Source organism: Felis catus, chromosome A2 (assembly GCF_018350175.1).
Source record: "Felis catus isolate Fca126 chromosome A2, F.catus_Fca126_mat1.0, whole genome shotgun sequence".
Lineage (NCBI taxonomy): Eukaryota > Metazoa > Chordata > Mammalia > Carnivora > Felidae > Felis > Felis catus.
In genome coordinates this window covers 14553834-14568500 of record NC_058369.1, presented here as the reverse complement: position 1 = coordinate 14568500, position 14667 = coordinate 14553834, and the positions used below count along the sequence as shown (strand labels likewise).

Genomic DNA, 14667 nt, shown 5'->3' with positions numbered 1-14667 from the left:
ACAGGTGGGTTCACGTCAGAGGAACAGGATGCCAGAATCAGAGCCCCTACCATCCCAGGGCAGAATGAGGACACATGACAGATCTAGAGCAGTGCCCTGGGCTGCATGGCCCAACTGGCATCAGGAACCAAAATCCCAAGTCGACAATGTCTGTTTGGCACACACATACCGGGTGCTGTGTGTGGACACTAGGCCAGCCCTGGGGAAGGTTTGCCAATAGAAGGGAATTTGAGAAGCTTTGGAAAATGCCATGGATCAGGTACACTGGGTATCAATTCTCAAGAACATCAATGCTCTCAGATTGGCTACTCCCAGTTGCCTTTCCCACCCTCAGTGCAACATTAAATTTCAGGGATGGAGGTTTTTCCAACCCTCCCACACCTCATCAGTGAAAAGGAAATGGTAACCCCCTCCAGGTCCCACCTCGCTGTGATGGGCAAGTCAAATAAGGACCAATCATCCAGCAAGTACTCATGCTGACAAGTATCCTACCCAGTGTCTTGTGCATATACAAAGGTGTTCGATTCTCACAATAACCTCCTAACAGGGCACCCTAGTCCACTAAAGGTTTTTCTGAGGAGAAAACCGAGGCTGAGGAGATGAAGTGACTTGCAGAGTCACACACCAGTCAGCAGCAGGGCCAGGACTCATACCTGCTGCCCAGGTGAGAGCACACAACTGCTCTGGGTCCTTGGCCCCCTTTTCTGAGATGGGAATGTGGCATCCCCTCGGATGGCCATAGGAAGGGTGACTGGGGAAAGCCAGGTAAAGTGCATGCTCAGGCATGGGATCAAAATTATTTTTGCCATCCAAAGTGAAGGGGTACTTTTGGCATTTTACAACTATCTTTTTGTGTCTAGTACTCAAGGGCTTAACTTCCTTTTAACATCAGAGACCATGCTGCTGAGAGACCCTTGGCCTGCCCAAACTGCCCCAAATGCTGAGGGGCTGTGCAGGATCAGACTGGGGAAGCCCCTCACCCCACAGAGCAGATGAGATGTCACCAGATCCAGCCACCCAGGGTCTACTTCAGGCCCCCAGCCCCAGGCCCTCACCTGCAGCTAACATGCTCTGGTGAAAAGAGCACATCCCCTTCCAAACATCCAAGCCTGGAGGACAAGGTACCTTCTCCTAGGCAGCTGTGGTGGGCATGAATGGCACCAGAGTGGAGACGCCGGTATGAGGCTGCACACAGCCAACCAGACGGAGGCTCTGTGAGGTATCAGGAGACACCTCAAATAGGGCTCAGAGCCTCCTCCCACACTTAGGACCAGTTTTGGGCAATACGAGAGGGATACTGACTCCTGATGAGAGAACAGGTAGAGAAAAGGCTGATCTGGGAGAGGAGGTCCCCAGGGCAGATGGCTGCAGATGGACGGGCATTGTGTCCTGACGTGGGTCTCCCACCCACCCATCCTGCACTGGGCTCGCAGCAGCTCTTTTGCCAGTAACACTCCATCATAAAGACATCAAAGGGATCCAAACACATCCAAGCCATGTGACAGCTCATACCTGAAGCCAATGTTGGTTGGGCCTTTGTGGTCTCCTACTCTCAACCTGACTCATGGTCAATCCTTGATATGGCCCTGTGGTTGGGGACTGTTTTAAGAGCAATGGGGTTGGGTAGGTGGGTGGGGTGTAGTAAGGAGGCTACAAGTAAATCTGAGGTGGCCGGCTGGGTGTTCTCTGCCCTGGGTCTGGTCCTGCCTACATATGGAGGGCTCTGCCTCTCAAAGGCACTGAATACAACACCTGAGGAGGAAATTCTGTGATATGCTGACTAATGAGGGAGAAGAAAGCACTCCCACCAACACCCTGACAGCAAGCAGGCACTACGGGGGTCACAGCTCCCTGTTATACACACCTGCCTCCCTCCCTCTCTGCAGAAGCAAGCAGGCAGAAGGTGCTTTCCCTCTGTATGGGCCCCAATTACGGTCGCCCCAGAGTCTGTGCCCTGGGAGCAGTCGGCATGTACTAAGGGACAATTCAAGGTATGTGGTCTAAAGCCTACTGAGCCCTTCCTTGCCCTGGACTGGTTATGGCTCCACCTTCTCCTCAGCTCTGAGCATTTGCTGAGATCACATAGGGAGAGGATTCAGGCTGGCTGCCCAAATAAAGTCACCACGAATCAATCTCAGAACAAGAACATCTTCACATCAGCATCTGGTAGAGGCCTCCCAAGGGCCAATATCTGGTTTCCCACCTCCATTTCCAGTGTTACTTTTGATCACTAACTGATATATGCCCTTTTATCCCTAAAACCTAACATGCAAGTGGTGCTTTCCAAACTGTTTCCAAGGAGGATGTTCAAGGGAATCTGGCCCAGACATAGGTGTCCCTCTCCCACCTTGGGGGCTCAGAGCACTCAAGGCTCTGGAAAGTTCTAGCCTGAGAGCCCTATCTGGAAGCAAAGCCTGTCAACTTCCTGCAGACGTTTCTCCTCACCCTCTTCTCCCTGCCCCAACGTCACAGAGCTGTTGGGGAATGATTCTCACCCCCCTCAGACCATGTGTGCAGGGCCTCAGGCTTCCTCAGGGCCCAGCTCTCAGAGGCAGCCTCAACAAGAGAAGAAAGGTGACTGTCATGTGTTTAAGAAGTTATCTAAGGTGACAAATGGTGGCTTCATTTATTGTGGTGAACACTGATTAATGCATAAAACTATTAAATCACTATAATGTATACCTGAAACTAATGTCACATTGTATGTCAAGTATACTTCAAAAATAAGTATTTTTAAAAATGCAAGAACTAAAACAAGCAAAAAAGTAATCTAAGCCTCGCAGCAAGCAGAACTGATATTCTAACACGTGCTGTGCATTCAAAACAACCTACGTAAGAGAAACTTCAGTGGCAAGAAATGAAAATGGCCCCAAAGCCCACTCACCTTGCGTCTCCAGCAGGTTCTGCACCACTTCCTCCAGGCCGACCAAGTAGATGAATTCGTTATTGGCAGCGCTGGGCAGGAAGTTCATCTCTGGGGCAGGGGGCTTGGGAGGGGGGATTTCAAGCAGCGTCTTCTCTAGCTGTTTGCGCAGCGCAAGCTTGGCAGCTGCCTGACGACTGGCTGGAGAATCCGCAGAGGTGACCACAGAGGCCACGCTGGTGGGGGTGGAGTTCGCCTGAGCAGAGGTGACTGTTGTCCCTTTCAGCGATGCTGGGGAAGGCTTTTGGGAGATAACAACCTGGTCAGTGTGCTGGGGGTGCCTGACCCCACAGCCCAGGATGGCATCATCAGCTGCACTGTCTTTAAGACAATAACTCTGAGCTTCCTGACATCAGCAAGCAACAGGCAAAGCAGCGTTAAACTCATCACTCTATGAGATTGACCAATCCTGTAAACACACTTGAGGTTTAGCTGATATCCAATAAACTACATGCATTTAAAGTCTGTAATTTGCTGTGTTTTGCCATGACGACACCCATGAAACCAAAACCACGACTAGGGCAGTGGGCACCCCCACTCAGGCAACACAGTCACTGTCCTGTCACTATGGCCTAGCAGCCCTCCTCCCAGCACAGGGCTAGGTGACCTCCTTCATTACAGCAGTACGGCAGTGGATCACTAGAACACTGGTGGCATTTCCTTCATGAGCATCTTTGTGTGTGCTTATCTGGAGACTAATGTTTTACTCAGCTCATGTATCCTCACTGGGGTTTCAGGGGAGACCGGCTTCTGGACCAATCCCTGCCCCTACCCCCTCTTGATCTTTGGTGCTCCTGCACTACTTTTCTTGCCTTCATCTGGATCCCAGTGGCCAATGCTCCGTTTTCTCCTTGCTCTAGTTCACCCAGCCCCCAACCTTGTCGAGCGCTTTCCTCAAAACTCTGAGTTGACCTCACCAGTGCCCTTCTGGAAATCTAAGGAAAGCAGCATACACCACCCCCAGGAAAATAGACATACCCAAGAACTTGCACACAACACATCACAGGACCCAGGGAGCCTACGATGCTATCCCAGGACCACTCTCACAGAGTTGAGCAAGCCTCCCAACAGAGAGGAAGCCAGCCATCATAGCACACTGGCCTGGTCTGACTTCAGAGAAGGCAGGGATGCTGCCCAGAGCTCTGTTGGCCGGGGTCTTATTTGAGGGAGGCAGACAAAGATGCACCACACCATAGGAGGAAGAGAAGCTAACACACCCATCAGCAAAAGCCGCTGTAGACCCAGTAATTTATCTGTCAATAAAGCTCTTGCTTCCAGCCTGCCCACCCACCCTGATCCCATCTTCTTGGCTCTGCTGGGTGGAAACAGACCCACCCCATCTCAGAGGCTCTGTACAAGAGGTGAAGGGACTCACGGCTAAGAATAGATGTGCCGGTGCTGTGAGGACATTTGTAGACATGCTCCCCTCATGTGCTCATGCTGACAGGGAGGAGGGTGGGGAAGGCTATGGTGCCCCGCATCTATCTCCAGGCCTATCAGATTCTTCACCTGGCCTCATCCATCCCCCAAAACATGCTGAGTCCTATACGCAACCTCAATCTTCCCCCCACCACTCAGCTCTGCACCTCTCCCCCTCTCAATAGCTACCCACCTCTGCTAGACCACAGTTCTGAACACAGGACTCCTGCTCGTGACTTTCATACTGTGACAGGTCCCAAGGAGCTCTAGTCTAAACCTCCATAGGGTATACAAGGCCTTGCCTGGTTCTGAGTGGGCAGGCCACACCATACCACTCCAGTGACAAGACTATGCCCCAGGACTGTGGGCCCTTGATGTGTTGTGTCTGTAGGGCATGTGCCCCACCCTGACTCAGCACAGCCCTCACCTGTGGGATGTTGACGAGCAGACTGGTGTTGGGGACATTGGCGACACGGATGAGGCCCTGCTGGATGATCCTCTGTCCCTGAATTTGCACACTGGGCACAGAGGCCCGAGGGGCCAGGAGGAGCGGTGGCGGCCCCGTGCTGGAATGTTGTCTGATGTTGTGGATTTGCTGTGGGGTGGGATAGGGGATAAGATGGTAAGAGGGACGATGGAGGGAGGGAAGATTTGGGCCCCAGAGCCCCCAACCTGATGACTGGGAAGGGTTGTTCTTGTGAGGTGGTTGGTTGGTTGGAGCTGCTTGGACACTCTTGCATCCTAAAAGCACGCCCTGCTCACCTGAGCCCCCCTGACGAGTGGGGGCATGACGACCTGTGAGCTCGCCTGTGGCCCCAGCTTGGAGGACACCTGCTGTCCGCCGCGGACCAGGGGTGGTGGGATGACACTGCCAGGCATTCTTGTCGAAGAGGTCTGTCAACGGCACCGAACCCCAGGTTTTACATGGCTTTTTTTTTTTTTTAAACAAACAGGTTTGCTGTTTTGTAAAAGTACACACTTGTTTTAAAAGGCAGGGGGGAAGCACTAAAATGTCTATTCTAGGCACAAGAAAACAAGGAACATGGACTCTGACAAGAGCTGTGCAGACTGGGCTCACTCAAAAGTGAATTGCACCAACAAGGTAGCATATTTTCACACACAGCAGGTGTCCAGCCAACCCAGGCTGGGTGTCACTTGTGTGCTGGTCTGAGCTGGGGGCTCAGGCCTGTTTGAGGGAAGGTGGGCCCCTGTCTAGACCTGGATCTCATGTCTGAGAGTAGGAGCTCTACCCATCTCATCCTATGGACAGAGGAGGTCCTGCTGCATCCCACAACCACCCTTGGGAGTGTCAAAATGAAAGGAGCCTGCTCTGCCTAAATCTTGGTTCTTCTCCAGTTTTGCTAGGAGTCCTCCTAGCAGTGACTATTTATTCATGATGTCAACAGTGGCCTAAGTTTGGGCCTCACTCAAATCTAATCAGAAGGAATGGGCAGCCTTTCACAGGAACTGGATCAGGACTGCCCAGGATCACAGAGGGAACACTGACCTGAAGGGATGGCTTGCCAGAAGGAATGTTCTGGGTGCCCCGCACAAGCGGGGGAGGGGTGGTCACGGCACTCCCAGCAGAGCCTGTGGGCTGCAAGAGAGCAGGACATGTGAGAGATGAGGGAGTCGTCAGTCCTGCTCCCCTCACACATAATCCAGACAGAGGAAAATTGGTTTTCTTCCTCTTCCAAAAGCATCAGTCTCTCAAAGGTTCTGCTTCCAGTCTGTTTACGTCTGTAGCAGGAACTGACATGTCTGAAATGGGCAGGGGAGAAATGTTCCAGCCCCCCTCACCCCTGGGGACGCTTGGCATCTTTTGTGGTTCAAGAGCAGGTTCTGCCTTCCTGGGGATATAAGGGCTGGCAGTGGTGACTGAGCCAAAGGGCCCCAGGCCTGGATAGACTAATCCCAACCTCGGTGAGAAAACACTGAGTCCAGGCACTTCTTAAAGTAACATATTCCACTAGAGAAGGGACAGTGACAGACTTCGTTCACTTCATCGAGTCTTAAACAGCTGACAAGAAAACAAGTAATAAGCAGGGCTCTGTCCACTGGGAGATTAACAGATGTCAGGCCATGTCCACTAATTGACTATGTGCAAGTGGGAGCTCAAGCAAAGCCTTAAGCAGACCAATGAGTATCCTCCTGTCCTGTTCCCTTAAGAAGACATGTGTTCCACATACTGTCAGCTCATAATGCCCAAGACACATTTACTTTCTAGCTTACTTACTGATAAAGTGGTTGAAGTAAATAGAAGGGTAGCTTAAAAAAACCCAAGAATACAAACTTGACCTTGGCCTCACACAGTAAGCTGCATTAAGAAGCAGTATAAGGATGGGGAACCTGGGTGGCTCAGTCAGTTAAGCGTCCGACTTCAGCTCGGGTCATGATCTCCCAAGTTTGTGAGTTCAAGCCCCATGTCGGGCTCTGTGCTGACAGCTCAGAAACTGGAGCCTGCTTCCACTTCTGTGTCTCCGTCTCTCTCTGCCCCTCCCTGACTCACGCTGTATCTCTCTCTGCTTCAAAAATTAATGAACATTAAAAAAAAAATTTTTAGGGGCGCCTGGGTGGCGCAGTCGGTTAAGCGTCCGACTTCAGCCAGGTCACGATCTCGCGGTCCGTGAGTTCGAGCCCCGCGTCGGGCTCTGGGCTGATGGCTCGGAGCCTGGAGCCTGTTTCCGATTCTGTGTCTCCCTCTCTCTCTGCCCCTCCCCCGTTCATGCTCTGTCTCTCTCTGTCCCAAAAATAAATAAATGTTAAAAAAAAAAAAAAAAAAAAAAAAAAAAAAATTTTTAAGAGGCAGTATAAGGAGCCTCAGACCCCAGGGGAGATAGCAAGAGCAGAAGCCCTAGGACCGAAACTCTGGGGCCTGGGCAGCACTTGGCATGCCCCTGTAGCATTAGGGAATCTGTCCACAAAACCATGGTAGCCACTGATGCCCAGCATGGCCATCCACAGGGCAGAAGGCCTCTCTGTAAATGGGCTTGTGACAGTTCTCAATCCAGAAATGTTCTTCTAACAGCTTCAAAGACATCTGTTTTCTTAAGGCTTATAATCTATAAGGAGTAAGTTTTACATACTCAGATTGAGAATATTCTAGACCAAAATGCACTGTAATATCCTTTTACTCTGACATCGTTTTCGCTAAATCCAAAATTCAAACTTGAGACTGCAAATTTCCACTTCAGATCTTGACCCTCACACCCCTGAGGAAACCTGTTCACCCATGACCAGCCGCTCCAGCTCCTGGTACTGAGGTGGGCCAAGGTAATGATTGTGAACTTCTGTCCCCTGTTCTAAATGGCTCTTGTTGGCCTTGAGGAGAGAACAGACGCACACACACCTTCTGGGTGGTGGTTTCCTTTTGTATTTGACTCTGCCGCAACTTTTTTAATAAAACAAGTTTTGCTTCTTCTAATCTTAACTCTTCTTTCAGTTGCTTAATCATCCTTTCTCGTTCTTCAGGACTGCTTTTCTGTAAGGGCAAGAGAACAAGGGTTGAGGGGGAGGGCCACAGCCAGGGAGCACAAGCCCCATGTCACCAGGTCCGTTTCAGGGTGTTGTCAGGCAGGGTCATCCCCCAATACAGGGACAAGCTCACCATGAGGGCCTCAGTACTGGTCTCCTTCAAGGCCTCTTTCGTCAGCCCGTTCACCCTTGGGCTTGCGGGCTGCTCATTGTCGGAGAGCACGATCACATCAGGAGAGGGGGCTCTCCTCTCAGACTTCATGTCACTGTGAAGCAGGGATAGCAGGTTGTTACCAGCTTGCCTGGACACTGCCAGACACCGTTCCCCAGAGCCCAGAACCTATACACCACAGATGCACAAATTTAGTCACAGCATAGAGGTGGAGAGCATGGCTGTCCTGCTCACCTTCCCAAGTCTCTTCTCCTTGGGTGTCCTCCCTACCGTACACCCAAATTGACTTCTCTCACTGCACTCATCATAAGGCACCCAAGCCCACAGCTAGGCCTCTAGCTAGGACCATTCTTGGTTGCCCACCTCTGTGTACCCAGAGCCAAGGACAAGCTGGTGTGTTCAAGGGTGATACGGCCATTTTGGAAAACACCAAAGCTTCCTTCTCTACCATGTGGTTCAGTGTTGGATAAAAACACTCAGCCCTTGATCCTGGGGCTGAGGCAGGGTCTTGGCCTATTGTTGGGGCTCCTGTGTGTTGGTGTGACAGTGTCTAAGCCTCTACTGTGTCGCAGAGTCCACACACAAGGTCCCAGAGACAGTGCTTGCCTCCCACCAAGCATCTCCGTTTTGGCCAAATGTGAACTTTCCCTTAAAACCTGGCCTCCACTTGTGATGAAAAGGATCTGATCCTTCCTTTCGTCAGTGGGAAAACCAGTGGAGGACCAAACACACCCACTAGGTGGCACTGTGACCCAGAGAACAAACTGATGAAGTTAATTGGGAAGAAGAGCTCTAAGTTGTCCCACTCCTCCTACCAGACCCCCAAGGAGAGACAGAGTTATAGAAGGAGAATTAGTACTTTAATAGCCCAATGAGCTGCCTTTTTCATTCCTGGAATGAGCTGTCTTTAGGGATGGACGGGCTCAGAGGACCAAATCCCGAGGGTTCATGTCTACCTCTGGACCCTTATCCCCATCCCCTAGAGTTCTCCCCCTGTTCCTCCTAAAGGGTCACATGGTGGTTACACCTCAATACTCCTAACCTTGATCGGATTTAACCAGTGTAGCTGTTGACTGAACTCTCACAAGAGATCAGGGGAGTGGACTAAAAGGTGCTATTTCAAGGTATACAGTCTCCTCATTGGGGTTATCAACCCACATTCTCAAGTCCAGAAACTGGTTGGCTGTTTATAAAGTAACTCAGAACATCACATTGGACCTCTCCAAACCAAAGACCAATGCAATTTGGGAACCACCACTCATCTGTGTGTCTGCGGACTCCCCAATCTGCCCAAGATCAACTCTCAAGGTGACCTCGGGACTCCAGTTCCATTTTCTCTGGATGCATCCACAGATATTGAGGGGCAGTGCAAGGCCCTAGCATAGGAGCTGTGGCCACTGGTCCCAGCTCAGGTGGGCTCCCAGGTGCCTTTGTGCAGACAGAGCAGCAACCCAGACAGAACCATGTTTAGAGTTGCAGACTGCAGGCACTTCTTCCAGAGCAAGAGTGCACAGAGATCATGGCAATCACTTTTTATCATCTTATTGGGGGCATGCAGTTTTCTAAAGGTGAGAGGTCCAATAAAACTCAAATTTGCCTAAGGGAAGAGGGCAGGGTGAGGGACCAAGACCATCTGGAGGCTGAAGCTCCCTGAGATGGCCACTCTGACCACAGCACTCCCACGTCTCATATTGGCCTGAGACTAATCAATAACTCATCCAAGAGATGACGTCACCCCACCCCCCATCAATGATCACTCAGCATCCCAGCAGCCAGCAGGGAGTGAACTTCCTGTATGCTAATCATCCGCCAAAAAGTCATGTGACAAAGGCATTTCCCTCCTTGGTCATGTGACCCTTTTAACTGTGCCTTCCAACATGAAAACCATGGCAACAGCCAGTTCTAACCGGTTCGTGACACGCAGCCTTCATTTTGAGAAGTGAGGTAGGGTTCAGGTGCTGTCAGAAAATGGAGGCAACCCAGCTCACCCCGGGGCTGCCCAGCTGCAGGAACTTCATATGTGGCACCAGCCCACAGGGAGCTGTTGGTGTATTACAGGGATCAGGGTTACCTCTTCCAAACACAGAGAGGCCACCAGCCCCTCTAGTTTCCAACATGGAAAACTTTGCTGAACTCAATTTTTAAAGTAAAGGTGTTTCAAAAGTCTCAGTACTTTATCAGAGTGTGCTTTTAATTCAGGAAAAAGAACACCCCTTTGACACAGGCTGAAAATTACTATGGGCATTCTTTAAAAAAAAAAAAATTGTTTTAAATTACAAAAACATTTAGGCAGAAGAACAAAAGCAGAGGAAATCTAGCCCAACAATGCCAGGGAAATGGCATTGTGGCCAGGTACGCTGTTCTACTGCTTTTAGTCCATGGTAGCCGCCTGAGCATGAAATTTATTTGGGAGCCATATGATTTCTGGGCAAATCTAATAAGCCCATTCTGCCCATCTTGGGAGTCATGATCAAAAGAGATTTTATGTGACCTATGAAAATCCCTGGAAGCAGACCAGGCTATTATCAGCAAAAACAGTCTCACCACCTTCTCCTCTATATGTCAGCCCTGGCTAAAGAAACACAAAAGTTCTGCTACTTACTTGAATCTTCCATCAAGTTTCCTAGAGAGAAGGCAAGGACTATAATCTTATCTCAAGACAGATCCCATGTCTTCAGCACCAGGGTACCATCCCAGTAGTCAGCACAAGGTTAATATTTAGTGTCCCCCTTAGCCTGTGCCAGGGGAAGCAGTCTCATCAAGAGAACACAGAAACTGTGCTTGGCAGCTCTGACCTTTGTTATTCTCTGAACAGGCATGCCTGATGTAGGGTCTGACTGTGGGAAAGGGGACACTTCATTCATTCATCCACTCGTATTTACTGAAAACCCACCTAAGAAAGCAGATGCTATGCCAAGCAATGAGGATAAATCCCCGGATAAAAGGTAGTTTTATCCTCAGGATCCACCAGGAGGAACAGAACCCCCAGGAGGAGGAAGGGCAAGCAGGGCCCAAGAAATGGACCACCACTTGCCTAGGCTCACTGAACAGCAGGGACAGCTTCACTGGAGCTCGAAGAAATACAGTATCTTGTTACCCCAAAGACCTGCTCCATCACAGCCTACATTTCACAAGATCCCCAAGATTCTTGCACACACTAGAGAAGCTGGGGAGGACTGTAAACAAAACAAGGTCTCAGGACAACAAACTCCTCCTCAGTGCCCACTTGAAGAGACAGGTATAGTCAGCTACAACCATTCCCTACCAGAACTCTCCCCTGCTCTCCTCATCTTTTGGGCCTGGCTAGGTGGGGAAAGGCAGGTAACTATTAGCTGTGTTTAAGAGCTGGGTAGGGGGCTTTGCTAGACCTAGCACCAGCCTCACTCACTCTTGCAAATATTCACTTTGGCTCCACCTGACCCTCCTTCAGTTGTGTTCCTCCACTGGAGCCCATTCACACCTCCCAGGCCAAACCTATCCACTGCCTTTTCCAGCTCCCAGCCCCTATAAACCCCAGCTCCTACTCACAGATACATGGTGCTGTGGGTTATTCCCGCCTTCACGATCAGTCCCTTCATGGAATGTCCCTCCACCAAACTCCTGAGGCCCCCTTGTGAGCCTCAATGCACACTTCAACACACATTTCAAACCATGTACCCTCCGAAAGGTCCCTGGCTGGCCCAATCCTCCAACATGCCAGCCCTGGGAGCATGATCAGCACTCCCCTAGTCCACTCATGCATGCCTGGGGAAGCCTTAGCTATGCTTGGTACTATTCCTCCTGGGGGCGGAGCCCAGGACAGAATTCTGGGGTTCCACTGAAAGGCAGCACAGGCCTGAGCAGAGGCTTCCTTGCTGGTAGCCAGCTTACTCACCCTCACTCCAGCAAATTAGTCCAAGGAAAGTGACTTCACCTTTCTACTAGGTCAACTCACCATCCTACAGCCTCCCAGAGTGACAATGTTACTGTCTGACAAGCAGGTTCCCCCACTGTTAGCTGGGACTGGAAACCATCATAGGCACAGTAGCCATGGCCCCCCAGCCCCACTTGGAGCCTGTCTCCACGAGGCCGAGGCACTTCAACTCCCGATGAGGACCAAGATATTCCCAGGGTGACCCAACACGCAAAGGGCAAGAGTGAGGGAGGGGTCCAGCCCTGATGTGACACCATGGCCCCAGGAAAGGGGGTGATGCCCCCTACCTCCACAGAGCCAGAGGGGCAGGAACCTCTCTCTCTAGTGCCACACTGGCTGGGAGGTGGGGACAGGCAACAGGGCCTCCTCCAAAGCCTGTGGCTGCACTCATGAAAGCTCACCATAAATAGGCACTATGAACCAAGCCTGCACACTGGGGACTTCCCCCACAAAGCCACCCGAGTTTCACTTGGTTCTACCTCTTGTAAGTGAAGACCCGGGGCAGGACATTTCCCTCCCTGTGCCTCCTAAAAGGACAGGACAGGAATTCCTGCTCTGCTGACCCTCAGGATTGCTGGTGAGGTGAGATCTCGTTGCCGAGGCTCGGACACCCTATGAACCCATCAGGAAGGTTCAGGCTCCAATCTTTCCTAAACAGTAAGGAGCTGCTTGCCATGAATACAAGCTTGGCACACAGCAGACAACTAGCCATTGAGGGTTAACACTCAAATATTCTCAAACCCAGAAAGGGCAGCAATGTGTCTGTTCTGTGAACTGCTCTGTCACAGCAGCTGGTGCAGGGCCTGGCACAGTAGGTGCTCAGGCAACGCGGCTGGTGGGCATGCCCACCTTACTCTTCCTTAGCACCTGGTTCCAGGATGAAGTCTGTGAGCTCATGAGGAATCCAGTGATGCCTGTAGACGGACTGATGTGGGCGGCTCTTTCCACATGCACAGATGCCACGTTGCTAAAGGATGTGCAAATTCACTTAAAAGGATTTCTGAATTCTGTGTCGTCATGTCTTTTCAAGCAATAGGTCTTGGAAGTCCAACTCCTAACTTGTGAGTCAGGACTTTGGTGACTGTTAAGAAGAAGCCTTACTACTCACAGTCAACAAAACCATGTACAGAAGACCACACCTCTCCACGCTCACACACCCTTCCAGTCCTATCTCTAGGATCTGGGCTGGTTTTGTGGCTCACTCTCTGACCTACAGGAATGCAGAGGAAACAATGCTACAAGCTTTTGTGGCAAGGACACAGAAGCCTTGCAGTTTCCGCTTAGCCCCTCAGAATGCATGCTCCAGTAGGATCTGACCGTACTGAGGATGCCAACCTAGCTGTATGGATGGAGGGTCAACAGACACACAGAGATGGGCCCAGCTATCCTAATGAGTGACAATGCCACTGGGGACATCCAGTCTGGTTGACACAGGACTGCAAGGAGGAGAGCCCAAGAAGCAGTACCTAGCTAGGACCAAACAACAAGCAGACATGACAAGACAATGCTACACTAATGCATCTATACCTTAAACAATTAAGCTAACGGGGCTGATAGCCCAGCTCTGCCCTCCCCAGGGAACCAGCCCACACCATTATAACTCCATATTCTTTCTCAGACTGTCCCCAACAAGGAGACCCATTCTAGAAATTACCCTGGGACAAAGCAGGGAGAAAGAAGGTGGAAAAGAAAAGGTTTACCTAAGCAGTCACCCCTGCTGAATTTTAAAGCACTCCCAAAAGTTGGGGGCGGGGGGCAGTTCTCTGAACATGGAAGACCATGGCAGATGCAGACTTGAGATGATATGGAAGCACAGCTCCAGAAAGACCTAAGACACCAGAGTGGCTCAAAAAAGGAAATCAACAGAGTGTCCCATAGGAGAGGAGAGGGCCATCTGTGGGTCTGGGAGCCACCATAGCTTAAGCACTGCATTGAGTGGTGTGAATCAAAGCCAGAAAGCAATTCCACATGCTTAATCTAATGAGTATCCCCTTTCCAGAAACACTTCTAGAAAAATCCTACGAGAGAAAGATGGTTACCACAAGTTCCCAGGTTAGTCCTACCACCTCAAAACATTTCACTGGCAGATCCTGCACATGTCTCTGGGATCTTTCATGGCCATCTGGACATGGGACTGCTCATTAGGACCCCACAACACCCCACCCTGCTTTCCCAAGGGGCACAGTTCACTAAGGGACACTTGATGCGATTAAAGAGGGAACTCTGTTGCACACAGATACGGGCTGTGCCCCAAAGCTAAGGACTTGCCTGCCCAAGGGATGGTAGGCGCTGACGGGTGCCTGGTCCCCTCCCCAGACCCTCAGGGCCCTGGAGCCCACCTGCTTCCTGCCTGCCCTGGCCCCTCTTCAACTCCCTGGACTCCCTTTTTGGCATCCATTACCATTTCTTCCAGCCCTGTAACTTGACACTCTGTTGGCTGGGATGTCAAGAGAAAAGCCCAGAGTCTGCTTTATAGGGGCTGGGAAGTCAGAACATATTTTGTTTCTTGGCCACAGAGGCCATGGAGGTGAGCAGCTGGGGATGAGAGTTTTGAAATCCAGCCATCATTCTTCCTGGAGATTTCAGGTCCAGTTATCACTCTGGGAATCCATTATGGTGCACCCTGCAACAGCTACAGCTGAGCATCTCAGGAGAAAGAGAAGGAGCTCCTGGAATCGGGCTCTGGCCCTGCAAGCCCAACCCCCCTCCAGGACCCCCAGCACAGAGGAGAGCAGTCCCAAGGTGCATGGCCAGAGAAGAGGAGTG

The 14667-nt window shown here is 51.0% G+C and overlaps 1 protein-coding gene across 5 annotated transcripts in view; it reads right to left on the bottom strand.

Annotated features, from left to right (window-relative positions):
• The window catches only part of GATAD2A (GATA zinc finger domain containing 2A), a 104949-nt gene that overhangs the window by 7475 nt on the left and 82807 nt on the right, over positions 1-14667 (bottom strand). For all 5 annotated transcript variants that reach the window (XM_023247858.2, XM_023247857.2, XM_019820232.3 and 2 more), the window contains 6 exons: positions 7950-8082; positions 7692-7823; positions 5850-5939; positions 5105-5236; positions 4770-4937; positions 2885-3164 (listed from right to left, as the gene is read on the bottom strand). In XM_023247858.2, coding sequence (XP_023103626.1) covers positions 2885-3164; positions 4770-4937; positions 5105-5236; positions 5850-5939; positions 7692-7823; positions 7950-8082 — 935 coding nt within the window. The remainder of the gene's footprint in view (positions 1-2884; positions 3165-4769; positions 4938-5104; positions 5237-5849; positions 5940-7691; positions 7824-7949; positions 8083-14667) is intronic.